The sequence below is a fragment of the Apteryx mantelli genome, chromosome 9, assembly GCF_036417845.1.
Source record: "Apteryx mantelli isolate bAptMan1 chromosome 9, bAptMan1.hap1, whole genome shotgun sequence".
Classification (NCBI taxonomy): Eukaryota; Metazoa; Chordata; class Aves; order Apterygiformes; family Apterygidae; genus Apteryx; species Apteryx mantelli.
The window spans coordinates 14,971,996-14,988,311 of NC_089986.1; the positions used below are offsets into that span (position 1 = coordinate 14,971,996).

The window sequence follows — 16,316 nt, forward strand, 5'->3', positions numbered from 1 at the left end:
AGCTTACGGAGATGATGTTTTAAAGGAATCTCTGAATGAACGAAGTCCTTCCATGTCCTTCAACTAAACTCACTCTTACATTTTACTTAAACTGCTGCATAAATATCTACTTATGTATATTTTAAATTCCAAATCTCCATCTATTATTTAAAACAAAAAATACCGCAAAGGGAAAACATGTTTTAAGTTACTGCTTTCTATCTACCTGTGAGCCATTTCCTTCACTTTGGGAGAAACCTTTAGATGTCCTTAAGGAAAAGCATTCTCTCTCTGGAGGAATGCAAAATACATATCAGACAGAAAAAAAAAAAAAAAAAACAAACAGAATAGTTTTGATTTTCCTGGGGTAAAATCCCTCTTTGGAGGCTATGAGCTCAGCATTCTGAGCTGGAAACCAAACTACGGATACAACATCTGCAGGGCTGGAGACGATGCTACACAACACCTGGCACGGTCTGTCCAAAGGCTGACTAAACTCAATTATGATTTCCCCAAATAATGACATCCCTCCACTGGCGCTCGCTCAGAAAATATTCCCATGAACTCCCATCGATGCTGTGCCTGATACTCCATCCTGTTTCCACTTGTATGCAAGGCTCCCAAAACACATCAGCTTAGTCATGCCACACCTCAGGGCCCTGCCGAGCCTGCGGCAGGCGACATTGTGGCCCTCCCTGGGCCTAACCCCCCCAGCTCTCCAGGATGGGCTCTGACTGAGGAGGCGGCAGGCGAGGCAACAGTCACAGCCTTCACAGGCAAGCTGGGCCCACCAGCCCAGAGCCTCCTGCAGCAGAATCACAGAACAGCTGTGACGGGGAACTGCCTGACCAGGAGGGGACTCGACGCTTTAATTCAGCCACAAAGGGGGGGGGGGGCCCACTGTTTGGTTCAACCGTTTGTTGACAGAGCAGATGTAGAAAGAGCTGCTTGGTCTAGTCTTCTGCATTCACCTCTTGGATCTACCATTCTCTGATTACACAAAGACCCATCTCTTGAACCTGCACCACAAAACCATGCCATACAGCAATTTCTTCTGAATTCTCTATCAAGTTACTATGGTCAGAGCAAAATTTACGATCTGTTTTTTAGCTGCACTTTATACAGTTGTGCAGGTGCTGTTCTACATGCACATAGTTTGCTTGGCGCCTGCACAATCGCTGCCAATGGCCTGTATTAATTCACGATAACAGGATTAAGCCCAGGTTTCCAAATTTTCAGCTTGGTGCATAACACAGCATGCTTATTTGGCCTATCTTAAGCTGCCATTTCATATCTAAGAGCTAAACACATACAAGAGATATAAATAACATAAAAAGTGGAGACAGTGAGTGCACGAGAGTGCTGCCTTTGCCCATTGAAAAGCCAGACGAAACAAGTGCCGGTTTTACAACATGGTGCTTACTGCAACTGAAAAATGAGATGTTTCTGCAGTCTGCTTTCCCTAGGCACTGACAGCTTTGATTATACAAGATGTCCCTGCATGGACCTGGTTCCCCATAGCTCTCTACAACCTGCAATTACTCATGCCCACTGCCAAGTGAGTGTGAATTTCTACCAGATGAGAACTCTCCATTCACACTCGTAAGCGGGAGCATTTCACTCTCGCTTTGCACAAGCTGTAAGGCGGAGCACAAGGTGTCAACCAGTGCAAAATATAACTCTGCTAACACACATCTTTACTAAAGATTTTAGTTACAGCAATGTTTGCGTCACATATTAAAAACTACTTAATTGACATAAGCTCACACGATTGCTTAAAAAAAAAATAGCTTCAAAGCAAAAGCAAAGAACAAAGGAAACATAGCACCATCAGAGTTACATTTCTGCAATGGTGCCAGTTGTTACAACTCCACCATTGCAGCATTGCAATCTCACTTGCAGCAGGGTGGCCCAAAGCGTAATGTACTGGAACAAGCATCAGGAATTAGGTCTCTGTGTCAGGTAACTGGTCTATGCCTTGGTTTCACCATCTGTAAAAATGGGGAGAATTTTCTCCATTTGGTAAAGCTTGTTGAGTGCTGCAGATGAAAATCACTCTGTGAACGCTAAGTATTTTGACAGTTATTCCCTATAGCCATAAAACAAGGTCACGTTTAAAAAGGTAAAGATAGTTGCCTTGGCAATGTACCATTTCCAAATGGGATTCTACCTCTTTCGAACATGGATGTTTCTCACATTCCTTTCACTGACTTACAAACTACTGAGCCAGCATATCATTAAGTCAACATAATCACTGAGGTTGTGGATCACTGCACAATGTATGCACATTTCTTTAAACCAGTTTCAATTCATTTGCATATCATATTCTATGCACAAGAGCGACTCTGCAATGAATAAGTTATCTGGCCACAATATACTCCCTGAATAAACAAACTGAGTAGCAGCAAACCGAGTGGCACGCTGCCTTCTGAACAGCACACCTTATTCCAGGAATATGATGTGCCAGTGAAACAATTCTCTATTTAAAGATTTATATAGGGAATTAAAGCAGGCACAGTCCACAGCCTAGGAAAGGACACTCAACATTTTTTTAAAAACAACTCCTCTACTTCTATAATATTGTAAAATGAATACAGTACAGGTTACAAGTGATTGACAGCTCTATTTTTACATGGGCATTAATCCTTCTTTTAGGTCAATAAAAAGACTTCCTTAAATCACTTTGGTCTGTAACTTACTGAACACCTTCCTTAGCATGAAAGTCTAGGCAAGTTGAGGCAATTCTTAGAATTGAGCAATTCTTCGCAGGCTTTCAGTGAGTCCAAAGGAATCAGAATCGGACCTGTGCAGCTAGGAACAATAAAAAAACTCACCACCCACACTCTGCTGTAAAATTCACTCAGACTTTAATGTGATGAAGCATCTTAAAATCTAGGCAACAAGTTTAGACTTCACACTCCTTTAAATCCTTGGCTTGAGGGACATCATTTAATAGCAGGTGAAGACAGGAGGAAAGAGGGATGAAAAAGGACATGATCAGTCTGACTGCAGGAAGCAGTGAGACTCCCAGATCCCGCTCTGGACCCTACAAAGAGTAATTCCTGAGACAAAACAACCATGCTTTCAGGGCAAGAACCATCTTTTGGTTCTGGGCTCACAGGGTAACTAATGCAGGGGGTGGCCCAGCAAGCTGCCACAAATTTGCATCCTCTTTTGGTAACTGCCTTAAGACAGACAGTTAAAGAGTTTGGTTTTCACAGCCTAACCCGTGCTTTCCAGATCTTGAAGCATTTTGCTAGCTAAATATAGTCCCTGCCCCACAGTCTGTGAATCAGGGATGCTGACAGCAATACAACGGATTAATTATTCTTTCCCTTTTGTTGACAACAGTAAGTGGTCTTCTGTGATAAGAGAATTTCCCCCTATCTCTTTTTGTTCCTCACTTGAGTACAGGTCAAATACCTCAACTTACAGACCAGAAAAGCAGCTGCCTGTTAGAGTACCCAGCTAGCTCTGACACCTTGCTGCAGTCGTGACTGACAGATTTCAGATGTGGAGAAGAGGCTTCATGAAAAGATTAATCAACAAGCAATACATTAATATATGTGGGAAACATGGGAGGATTACACAGGCAAGAAAAAGATTGATAGCACATCCCTAAGAGCTGAGTGAATGGAGTATCCTTTTTTTTTAAAATATGATACCAACAGATACCTGAGAAAAATACCTGTTCATAGCAGCTTCTCAACTCATTGTTTGTTGCCCCCTCCTTTTTTTTTAACCTTAGTGGTGATTTATAGCAATGAGGAAAAAAAGAAAAAAGGAAGAAGTAAATAATAGTTCCATTAAAAAAATCATGGAGGGCCTACTGGGGCTAGGTACTGAGTTCTCATGCCCACCAAGGAGAGCCGAGAGCACAAAGCACCACTCGGAATTTAAGCTGTGGCTGGTGGGACTTCATTGTGGCAATGCAAGCAACACGTATTGCAAGGCTGAAGTTTTCCACAAGAAACAAAGTCTGAGCACACACACACACACAAAAAAAAAAAGGAAAAAATGAAGGGAAAAAAAGACTGCCCCAAAATGCATTTTTTAGATTCTTGCAAGCTAAATATCAAGTGCAACAGTCACGCAGCTACCACCTTTGAAGCTTTCTAAGGTAACAAGATTCCTTGTACAACTCTGCTCAAGAAGTAGCACTTGATGGATCTAGTTATCAAATGGCCACAATTCTAACTGATCCTCAGCTTATCGATTTCCTTGTCACTACGCAGAAAATAAGAGCAGACTATTTAAAAGCTCGAGAGTATCTACAGGGAGGTGGAAAAATACGATTCTGGGTTAAGCTAGCACGGATTAAGCCGCTGGGTCTCTCCGGCGTCTCTCTTGCCTGGGGACCCAATCTCCTCGCGCTTCCCGGCGGCGGCTGAGGGGATGCTGGCCGCACGTCGGTGCCCATCGATCCGGCGAGCCTGAGCGAGGAGAGCCGGCCAGGACCCAGGCAGAAGTTAAGTGCGGAGCAGCCCTTTCCCCGGACGGCAGGAGGCATCCGAGCGGGCCAAGCCCCGGGGCAGGCGGGCGCCGCGGCGCAACCGCCCGGCTCCGCAGCGGCGGCGGGCCGGGCCCCTCCCGCGGAGCGGCTCCCCCCGGCCCGCGGTACTCACCCGGTCTCCTCCTCACCGGCCTTTTCCTGCCGCTGCAGAAGCGCACTTTGCTGAAGACCCCCAGGACGTGCCTCTCGCAGAGGGAGCGCCCGTCCTTGCTGGGGCTGGAGCGGCGCTTGGAGGCGGACACCCGGTCGCTGTTGGACTCCCTCGCCTGCCGCTTCTGCCGGATCAACGAGCTGGCGATAGCCGCTGCCATCGCCGCTCATGGGCCCCCCGCGCCCCCCGCGCCGCTCCGGGGGGCGCCGGCGGGCCGGGCCGGGCGCGCTGGGGCCGAGCCGCCGCTGCGCCCCGCGCCCCGGGGGGACGGCGACGGGGACGCCCCGATTAACACGCTGCAGCCCCGAGTCCCGGCGCCGGGGAGGGCTCAGCCGGCCAGGCGGAGCAGGGCGCCGAGGCTAACAACCATGGCCGGCCGCCGGACCCCGCTGCCCATGTGTCTGTCCCCGGGGAGCGCCCCGCAGCGCGGCTGCAAATCCCGGCGCGGGCGGGTTTGTGCCAGAGCCGAGGCCGGGCCGGGAGCGCCCCCCGCGCCTTGTAAATCCGGGAGGCGGCTGCCCCGCTTGCAAAGGTCCGCCGGCCGCAGCTGTGTCCAAGGGGGGCGCGGAGGATCCGCGGGGTCCCTGCGGCGCGGCTCGGCTCGGCGCGGCTCCGCTCCGCTCCGCCCGGGCGCGGGCAGCGGCGCTTCCTCCTCGCCGGCCGCCCTCCGTCGAGGGGCCGTGGGATGAGTCAGAGCCCCCTCGGCCCGCGGGCAGCCCCGGCCCCAGCGCGGTGGCTCCGCGGCGGGGCGCGGCAGTGCGCGCACATGGACGCGGCCCGCGGCTCCGCTCCGCTCCCGCGGCCGGGCTCACGGCGAGCCGCGCTGCATTTCTGTTTGCACTCCTCCTCTTCCTCCTTCCCCCCCTCCCCACTCCGCTCGCAGAGAGGGCGGGAGGGGAAGGAAAAGCAACAACAAGAAAAAGCACCAGGCTAGCAAACAAGCAAAACCAGGAAATACAATAAAATTAAATGAAAAAAAAAAGGGGGGGGGAGCGCCCCGGCCGCGGATGCGGGCTCACATCGCCGCAGCTCGGCGCCCCGGGCTCACAGCGCCATGGCTGGCGCAGCTCCCCCAGCCCTGCTCGCCGCCTCTCCCCCGGCAGCGGCTCTCCCCGACGGCAGCAACCCACATCGTCCGGCGCGGCGGGAGGCCGCGGGGGGCTCAGCACCGGGGCGGCTCCGGCCCCGGCCTGCCGCGGCGGGGACGGCGGCAGGAGGAGCGATCCGAAGCGGCAGGAGGAGGAGGAGGAGGAGGAAGGGGGGGGGGGCGCTGCTGCTGCTCCGTGCGGAGCTCAGGACGCCTCGCGGTCCCGCCCGGCGGCGGCAGGGCGAGGAGGAGCCGCGCCGCGCCCGCCCGCCCGCATCCTCCGTCCAGGCCCGGGAGCGCCGGGGCCCCGAGCCGAGCCAAGGCGGGGGGAGAGGGGAGGGAGGGGCTGGGGAAGCCCCCCCGGACGCCCACGCCGCGTGGGGCCGCTGCCAAGGCGGCGGGGAGCCCCGTGGCGGCGAGGCGGGTCGGTGCCGGCCGGGAGCCTGGCTCCGGGCGCTGGGAGAATTGCAGCTGCTCCCGCTCGCCCTCCTCTACGCAATCCTACGTGATCGAGGTTTGGATGAGAAAAATCGCGCAGGCAGAGCGAGGCGACTGCAGCTCCGCGGCTGCTCTGCCCCCGCGCCCGGGCAGCCCCCGCGGCCGTGCCCGGAGCGGGGCCGCTGCCGCCCCGGCCCCCGAGGGAGCTGCGGCCGCCCGGGCCGCCCGCGATTTGGGCAGCCACCTCGGCCGCCTCCTCGGCCATTTCGCAGACGCCCAGGTAGGGCTGGAAGCACCGCGCCTCAGCTGCCTGCATTGTGGAGCATCCGCCTTACTTTCCCTGGCTGCCTGCTAGCAAAGGCAGGGCAACAGCTCGCAGCTCCTCCGGGGCTGTGCGGCGAGGGAGGTTTGGTGCCTCTCCTGGGGAGCGCAAAGCCCGGCAGAAGTGGTAGGCGCTACCGGGCTGTCTCTTGCACAAGTGCCTTCCAAGGCAGACCACCACTTTCAGAGCAGGCAGCTCTCCTCGGAACAACCCACATGAGCTGGGTTGGCTCTCTCAAATCTCCAGCTGCAAAACTGCACTGAAAAACATTTAAGATCGAGAAATACGTCCCTGGTTATCCAGATAAGCAACTGCTGCTTATACACCATAAGGATGGTGTTTTCCAGATTTCAGATTCACATACACTAGCAAGTGTATGTGCAGAAGGTGATGAGCATATGTCAAGATACTTTGGGGAGCATACAGCAGACTGGGGTGCTGGGAGAGGGAATCTCTGCTGGGAAGAGGAGAAGGTGCCCGAGGTTCTCTCTGGCCACTGACAATGGCAGGATTAGACTGAGTCCAGTCCTGAAGGTGTCCAGATGAAGTACGTATCCAGTCAAGAGGACATTTTAAACCCATGGGTAGTGACCTCAGGGAATTACCAACTTCAGCAAAATAATGTGTGACTCCTTGGTGGCAAGACCTTTCCCTTGACCAAAATATTTTAGCTCTAAACTAGTACAATGTATATATATATAAAAAAGCAACTGAACACCCAACTATTATGACCATAAAGATTAGCTAAACTCTGACATTACTTCCTGATTTGCACTTTTAATCCTATGCACACCAAAATGAGATGGGATCAGGTTTGCCAGGAGAACAGGGGAGAAGGATATTCAAAACATTTGGGAGATACAAATGTTTGGCCATTGATCCGTTTTTAACTGCTGCCAATTTTTTTGAGTAGATTTAAGTGTCCCAATCAATAAAGATTTTTCTTCCCTTTTCTGTAACTAAAATGCTTCATATTTTAATTTTCTCTGCTGGATTATTGCACTTGACTTCAAAGAATGTTGCAGTACAAGGTACCAGCATGGCCTAAAGAAAGCTGTTTGCAATCAGAGAATCATTGCCTGAACTGCCAGTGAATTATCCAAAGCTTCATCTTCAAAGGATGTGAGCAAATCTGATATCTTCCCAAAAAAGAGGCGTTCCACCTATATATAAATATACTTCCTGCCTGTAGCCTTCAAATCTCTGTTAAAAGAATGCTGTTTTATCCCCCCCCCCCATTTTAGATGTTTCACATATTTTGACATGTGATGACTTTGTTTTCTTGTGTAGCTGCAAACTATGAGCAGCAGCTCTGCACTTAAAAATGATCCTAATCAGTAATAAACTTGCTAACAGGTTTTTCTGGTGATTTGTCGATCTGAAAAAAGACTCACTGTAACTCAAAGAAGTGGTGTTTCTCGCAGGTCTCTCTGCCTCTGCAGTGATGAAATCAAATTAAAGCAGAGCTTATAAAACTGAATATAATACTGCATTTGCTAACTCACAGGTCTGTGTCTTTATTTATATATGGTCAAATAGTCCATGGGGTTTGGTTTGGACAAAAGGGCACAGTGCCATGAACTCCCAGTGACACTAATGGCATGTGCATCTGCTCTGTACCATTGTGGATCATGCCGCAAGTTCACAAAATTTTCAGGATAGACCATGCACTTAAAAAAAACATGCAACCCATAGCAGGCTTTAGCTAAGCTACAGGTAAATTAGCCTTAGCTAAGCTAATTTAAGGCCAGTCTCACCATGCTCCTGCACTGTCATTCTTGCAGGTGGAATGTGCTATCTTACATGGACTGCCAAGTGCAACAGAAAAGCCTTCACATCCTCTGGTTTCTGCCAGTAGAAGAAGATTTCTCAACTTTCATTTGTGTAAATAGGGCTGAAAACATCTCCTTTTTCCCCTTTATCAGCTGCTCCTCTCTGAGGGGGGTGCAGCATGTGCTTCTCCATACAAACTAGCCCCTACTGAATTAAGGGACTGTGTTCCTTTCTGCCTCCAACAGAAATTGAATTTTTTTGATTAAATTGGCCCAATTTGACCATTTTTCCTAAAGGCATATATTTAGTTATTCTCCCCTCCCCCTTTTCCCCTGAGCTCCCCTCTCATCTCCTATTCTCATTCTGGAAATCTGCATGGCATGCACTTTGAAGAGGGAAGGAGAGAACAGCACTGATTCATAAAATGAACAAGAAAGATTGTTTTGATCATGCTGGAGAGAGACTCCCGCGTTCCTGCTGCAGTTCGTGAAAAAAGGTTCCAGCCTGCCCACATGAGCAGGCAGAGGGTCAGGTTCCCCATGGCCATTGGAGAATCGGACTCACAATGCTTATTAAATATCAGTTACTCCCCTACGCATTAAGCACTTGCAACAGAGAGAGGCCAATATAAACATTTCAAGAGACTATCATTTATGAGGTTTTGTTCATTTGCTAAATAAACTCTTCTATCCTCAATGCTGAGGTTTAAAATTAAGGCCTGGCTGAATTTCAGGGCTTTGGTGGCTTGAACAGAGAAGAGATCTAGAATTGCATTCCCTTACCTTCCTAAACAGAACGATCTATCTAGGTCAAAACGGAGGTTATTGGCATCTTTCCTTAGTGAAGTGCAATAATTCCCGCAGGGTTGCTAACAGAATATCCTGTTTATTCTTCATAGAGGCTTCAGAAGCCATAGGCTATGTTCTGTAGGTTCAGTCATTAGGCATATCTCTATTTTACTAATTCTGTACACACAGAGCTAACTACAGATAGAAGTGTATGCATTTTTTTCATGTATTATCTGCATAGCTACTAAAAAATGAATGCACAAAAGTTAAGGAAGAGATTTAAATTTAATACCCCTTTAAAAAAATTTAGGGACATTTCTGTAATTGAATGGGGAAAAGAAAGACACCCATCTCTGTCCAATAATTATGAATAGCCTAATTTACCATTTTATAGCAGCATAGCAACAAATCTCTTCCAATAAGAAGGCACCGCTGAGTTTGAACGTCTGCATTCAGCCTCCTCTAAAGAATTGTATTTAATTTCCACACTGAAAATTACATCTAAAATATGTGTATTGTCAAGTCTGCTTATTAAGCAGAATTAAGCTCGTTTTATTAACTTTATTCTTTGCAAGGTAGCCCCTTGTTGCATGTCTAGCATAATTAAAATTCAAGCTGCTTTGGCATTCCCCAGTCTCTTTGCATGGGTGGACTTTTTAAAAAAACATGCCTGCGTAACCTGATAAAGAAAAGACCTTACAGTATTTTGCTTGTTTTAAGTGCAAGGTAATTCTGTTTACAATGCATGGCTTTATATCTATGTTTGGATGCCTAATAAGAATTCACATGGCCACTTAAAAATCTGCTGTTCTGGGAGAGAGATCTGACCCTAAAACATCATCGGAGTAGAAAACTGGCTGGCTTTCTGGTCTTTTCTCGCACAGCTGAGCCCTGAGCTGACTAGGCCCTTTTAATAAATGCAGAAGAGCCTGCATCATCTGATTGCTATATTAAAATAATTTATTTAATGGGCCCCTCACCCCCTTTTTGGCTTCAAAGATTCAATTAAAACAAAATTTGCAGCTCATCACTGGAGTATTCATTACCCTACTCAGTGTCTTTAAAAACAACTCAAGCCTAGGGAGGATTCAGTGCAGAAGCTGGGCTTGTTTGTGCCTTAAAGCAAGTGGCAGGTAAGCAGTTATGCAGCTTGCAGTATGGAACTACTGCTAGAAAAACAGGGCCACAAGAAGCACCAATGCAACGAAACCAACAGGAGCCCAGAAGAACAAATGAATTCAACTGAGGTTTTATACGTACGTATATATGCATATCTTTCTTTTTAAGAGAAGGTTTCTACTTAACAACAGAAGCTTTTATTTCTCCTCAGTTACTTGTTGCCTACGTCAAGCAGAGGCAGGGGGACACAAAGTGTTACTTTTCTGAGGGCAGCCATGGTTGTCTAGGAATAAAAATGTCATCATGTACTTTTCTTCAAGAAGCCTCATACATGGCTGAATATACCCAGTCTCCTAGGTTCTGGAAGCACCTGTTCAAGACAGCAGGAAAGGAAGTTTCTCCCCCACACAGCTTATTTTCTTAACTCTTATTCTACCAGGATCAAGCAAGACAGCAAGTTTAGGGTACGTGCACTGATACGATGGGGCAATGCCCTTCTCGCACTGGGATCCAGTCTGCCTTCATGCAGTAGCACCAGCACAGCCACAGGGTGCTGTTGGCAAAGCTGTATCTGACTGGGAGACCAAATGCAGCTGCCAAGTTCTACCCAACATGACAAGCAGACTCCTGTTAGCCCAGATATTGGGGGTACAGGAAAACTGCCACCTCTTGCTGCTGTCTTTTCCTTTGTCAGTAAAATAAACATAATGCTTATTTTTCTGCCTCAGAAAATCCATCAAAATTAAACAGGGATGACCATGCTTCAAAATTCTGCTGTTTTAGGACTTCATGTTTTAAACAACACAAGCTGCCTGCATGGGCTGGGCTGAGCAAGTCAGTCTAGGGTTGATTCTGTGCTGCCTAGGTCTTGCTACACAAAACTAAGCCTCAGCATGATTAGCAGGAGGGGGCATCTGAAATTGTTCCCACAATACGAAGAGGAACCTACACCTACTGGCAGTCAGGTCAGTGTTTGGCCCACGTACCAGACTGAGATCTGGGGCTTTTTCAAGATGGGCTCATCTCAAGCCTCTACCACATCACCCCAACGGTTCTCTCCATCAGTCATTCTGCCATTGCCTTCGGCAGTGGGATCAGGATATGAAATATTCCTGTCCTTTCAATGATGTGCTTCACTTGTGAACTCATTAGTGGCAGGAGTCCAAGCAAAAGGGCCTGCGAACACCTGCCCAATGACAGCTCCCACACAGCACTTCAATCATTAAGGCAATAGAAGGAGACCTTACTGAAGGGTCTACAATCAAGGAGCAGTGAAAGGATAGGCACTTTATTTGCAGATAATCTTGTACAAGGCAGAGTTAAGAGCCTTCTCTTCCTGTGTGAGGGACACTCATCCAACCAGCTGCTCCAGACTTAGAAGCACCTATCTTAGCATATGGGAAGGAGACTCAAGCATCTCCTTGCCTCTACTAGAGTTGCTGAATTTGAAAGACTAAAAGACAGGACAGGTGACTGCCTCTCTTCCTCACACATACACACACACACTCCTTTTCCTCAGTGGGCTCCCCCACTCCCACACAACAGCTCCCTCCATCTGCCTCCTTACAATCTTTTCCATCTGTGGCCACCTGTCTGATAGCCCTAAGCCACAGGAGCCTGCAAGGACCTGCAAGGGAAGGGAGCATGTGGGCCTGAGACTTCATCCCAGAGCTTATGTCTGTATTAACAAAATATGAAAAAGACGAAAAGACCACATCCCATGTGCTTTTAATGCAGAGCAAGGGGTTGAGGCTGAAATAGGTAAAATAGCCAACACAGAACAATCCCAGTTGTGAGCCTGAGAATGAACATGCAGTCCATGCTCTTCTCTGTCTGAAGCTTGTCCTTTCTTTTCCAGGGAGCAGAGGAGAGCTAGAAGACCTATCAGGAGGACAACTGACTTACTCTTACTTCATTCAGACACACCATGCTAAATTCCTTCCCAAAACACAGAGGTGTAAAACTAGAGGAGCCACATCATTAGTTACCAGAAATGCCTATAGGCTGGTAAAGGCAGAGTTTTGTTCCATGTATCCTTTAACTCAAGAAAGGAAGGCGTTCGTGTATTTTGCACAAAAAATAGAGCCAGTAGAGTCGGACCAGGAGAGTATGGTTAGCTGTGTGTGCCCCATCAGCAGAGGCTGTGTTAGCAAAGCTGCTGTGGATGTGTGCAGGGCTACTCCTCCCATTTGAGGCTGCCCACAAAACTGACCATCCAAAAGGGGAATTGGGAGCTTTGCTGCTTGCTGTGCAGATCTGGAGTTTCCGGAGGGCATTCCATAAATTAACTCCAGGCCTTATACCTCGGGACAGTGGCATTTTCATGAACAAGACAACTTCTACAACCTTTCCTTCCCTAGGACAGATCAGCCCTCCCTGCCTCTCTCTTTGAGTCCTATACGCCTGATAGTCTGTAGCACATTTTGGCCGCAACTTTCAATAATGTGGTAAGTGCCCATTTCCCATGGGCATTGAACTTGGTTGTGTCTGGCTTTACATCTCACTTGCTTGAAGGTGATCTGGTCTGGGTGGAGAGGGGAGTGTGGAGTTCAGTGCAATTTCAAACAAACCCTGGGGCTCAGGAGATCTAAGGGGCCATGGCTATTCCCTCCTCCATGTGAGGAAAGCAAGCTGCTCATACTGTGAAACCTCCTCACATTGTAGCCATAGAGCCAAACACTGATTCCAACCAAAACTGTTTTCAAGTGTGTGGGGAGAAGCCTTTCAATTTAAAGTTTCCATCAAGTTGTCTTTGCTGAAAGTCAAACAGATCTTTCCTGATTAGATCTCGGCTGAGGCAAAACAGCCCGACTGCATGATTGAGAATGATAGGAAGGAAGGGAGGGAAAATAAAACCCCTATCGCACTCCTCCAGTAGGACTGTGGGGCCTTCTGTTCCCCAGCAAGTGACACCAACCTTGTTAATGCACAGGTATCGTACCGGTATACACCAAGCAGGAGAGGAGGAGAGAGAAACTGTCGAAGTGAAATAACAAGTTCCCTCTTGTTCCCACCCATAAATCTCTCTGTCTGTACACGATGGATTCTGCCAGACCTAAAGAGGCCTTGGGAAGTTCCCTGTCCTCAAACTTGTCCCTTCGCTCTTCATGCAGTCTCCAAATCTATAAGGAGCCCAGAACTTTCAGCCTTAGCCAAGCCACATCTCAAATCCTGCAGGGTTGGGAGAGTAGTACTTCAAAGGGGCAGCCTATTGCTCTGTCACTTGACAAAGACTCCTTGTGGTTCAGGGAGCTCGTCTGAAATGCAGTGACTCTGACAAAACCTGGTACAGCTACTCTCATCCAGCTTTGCAGAACAGAAGTGCTGGGACATTAATCCTACCCTCAGGATGCCTCTGAAGTTACACGCATCCAGACTGCATCTCATTTAACCAAACCTGCTTACTTCTCCCACATACTGCAGGGACATACTCAACACTAAATGCAACTAACAGATTACAGGTGTCATACAGCTAGGACAAGTTTTGGAGACTTCCTCATTTCCCACTGACACAAAGCACAAGGTAAAAAGGAACTGGATGAATACATCACTTCCCCCCACATACACCCCTGCCCCAAAACACGCCTCTTGCTATTTGTATTGTCATTTCTTTTTCTTCCCAGCAATAAATCACCTTTTCTATTTGCCCAGTAAAATCAAATCCAGTATCCTCTCTCCATTGTGATCCAGATACCAATAAAGATCTCAATGGCCTGGAAGCAAACCTAAGTTTGCCAAGGATTCAAAGACTAATGGAAGAGTAATTAATGATTGCAGCAGGTCTGGTGAAGAGACTAAACTGAGCTGACTGGGAAACTGAGTGCATACAAACAAGTTTCATTTTAATGCAGCCAGCTATAAGATCAAACCTTCAGGGGCAAAGAGTGCAGGCTATATTAATTTAAGACTGGGCACTGTTTTCTTGAAAGCAATGACTCTGCCTAGGACTTGGGAGTCATGAGAGATATATGACTGAACAGGAGCTTTCTCCACAATGCTCCAGCTAAGCTACCATTGGGTATATGAGCAGTATTAATGTGGAGTAGAAGCAGAGATGCTCCGTTACATTTGTACCCAATGTTGCAAACACTATTATCACAAAACACACAAAATCCAGCTGACGCACTTCAGAAGGGACATTGACAAATAAGAAGGGATCAGAAAATAGCTGCAAGAGGGCCTGAGGTCTACAAAGAATACCTATATAGCAAGAGACTTGAGCAATTCAGTCTCTTTAGTGCAATAATAAATACAGCTACAGGGGGTTCACATGAGGCCACTCTGTGAAAATGCTCTTATTACTCAGTTGTACTTTGCCTGTTAATACTGTAGCCACTTAAAGTTTGCTGTGGCTGAAAGTCTGGCTGCAGAAGAAAAATGCTTGAGATTGTCTGTATCCAAGAGAATGACAGAGGTGACTTGGCCCTGAGTAATAAATATCTCACTTCTCAATAAGAACATTTTTGAAAGGAGGGGCTCTTCAATCCAGCAAAGTCAGAATGAGATGCGGAGTCTATAAGTCAAGGCAAGGCTCGTGTTTATTGTTAATAGCAACGGTAATTCATCAAGAGAATGATATGGCAAGAGTTGTGATGGATTCTCTATCATTTTACCCTAATAGTCAACCTCTTTCAAAAATAGATGAGCTGATATCATAGCACACAGGGTATAAAGGACCCTGGAGAGGTCACCCCTACACTGTGCCAGCAGTACCTTAATCATTGCTGACAAGGTTGGTCCAATCCCTGCTTAGGGACCTGCAGCAGTGGAAATCCCACAGGTCCCTTGGGAATGTTGCTCTGCACCACCTTCATCTGAGAAAGGCTCTTCCCAGTGTCTAATCCAAATTTTATTTTTCTAGAAGTTTCTTGTCCTATTGATATTCCTGTCACAGAGAACTTTCTGGGACTGCTCTACGGAGTCCCGACTTGAGTAAAACAGGAGACCAGACTACGCAATCACAAATAGTCTTCTCCATCTGACTTCTGAGACTCGCCTACTGTGATTCAGTATTAGAGCTAATATGAATGGAAATCCACTCTGCAAAAAATCTCAAGATTTCAAAGTTATGTTTCCTCCCCACAAGGAATGAAAATGAGATCTTTTGGAGCTCACTGTGAAATGTCAAAAGAGCAAGAAAGTATATTGCTGCAGGAGAGCTGATGGTCTCCCCACTCTTGAGACCAAGACTCAAGTCTCTGCTTCTGCATTAGGCAGAGCAGGTGCATGAAACTGGATCTTCAAATCGTTGTACTACAAGCTCTTCTGAAATGACTATTTCCTTTCTCCTTCCCACAGTTTTGACAGAATGGAATTTTTCACAGGAAAAAAGCACCATTACAGATTGTTAGGCTGGATCATCTACAGGCATTCATCTCAGCCTCCCAGCCTGTATCACTAAAATGTGTCTCTCTCACATGAATTACATCTTTGGCCTTTTCTGCCCTCTGACTGCTGAACTCCAGAATTGCTCAAAGCAGTGTTGCAAAAGCTGCTCTAACTACTTTGCAAGGCTCTTCTGGGGCTTTCCAAGAATAGCTTTTGGACATTGGCAACTTAGTTTCCTTGCTTCCTTTGTTCATAGCCTCTCTACAGCTCCTGCCTTGTACAAGGAATTTCTGGACTCTATGCATAATTTCTTTCCTTTTCTTTCTTTGGCCTTACTTTCCTGTTTGCCTGTCCTCTCTTCATATGTGTGTTGCTTTGCCACTTCAAGTAAAGACTTAGTGTCTCTCTGGTCTTATTACACCAACTAACACAAAAAACACTATTCAGTTAAAGGGTTACTGGAGCCCTGTTACAGATAACAAGTCATTGATTGAATTTGGTGTCCAGAGACCACCCTTGCAAAACAGCAGAAAAAGGTGGAGAGAGCAATGTCTTTCTAGCATGCATGGAGAAACAAGTCATGTCCCCTGCCTGCCCAAAGTCACTTCCCAAAGCCTTCCCTTTTGAACGCAGCTGGGTCCTCCAAGATGGGAGGACATGATCCCCTGAATTTCCCTCTTTATTCCACAACAGGGCTGCAAAGTTGGGAATGCTCCTTTCCCCAACCATTCTCTGAAGTTTTCCTTCCTCATTGCTCTCTGGGACTGTGTCAGCTGCTTCTCCTACGGCACTTGACATGAGGCCATGGTCTTTCCTTG

At 47.6% G+C, this 16,316-nt stretch overlaps 1 protein-coding gene across 3 annotated transcripts in view; it reads right to left on the reverse strand.

The window, feature by feature from the left end:
- FGF12 (fibroblast growth factor 12) overlaps positions 1–16,316 on the reverse strand; it is a 247,446-nt gene that overhangs the window by 106,701 nt on the left and 124,429 nt on the right. The window contains exon 1 of one of the 3 annotated variants that reach the window (XM_013955411.2): positions 4,605–5,891. The exons of the other annotated variants lie outside the window; for them this stretch is intronic. Within the exon in view, the coding sequence (XP_013810865.2) occupies positions 4,605–4,803 (199 nt within the window). The 5' untranslated portion in view covers positions 4,804–5,891. Of the gene's footprint in view, positions 1–4,604; positions 5,892–16,316 lie in introns of those variants that run through there. 3 annotated transcript variants of the gene reach the window in all.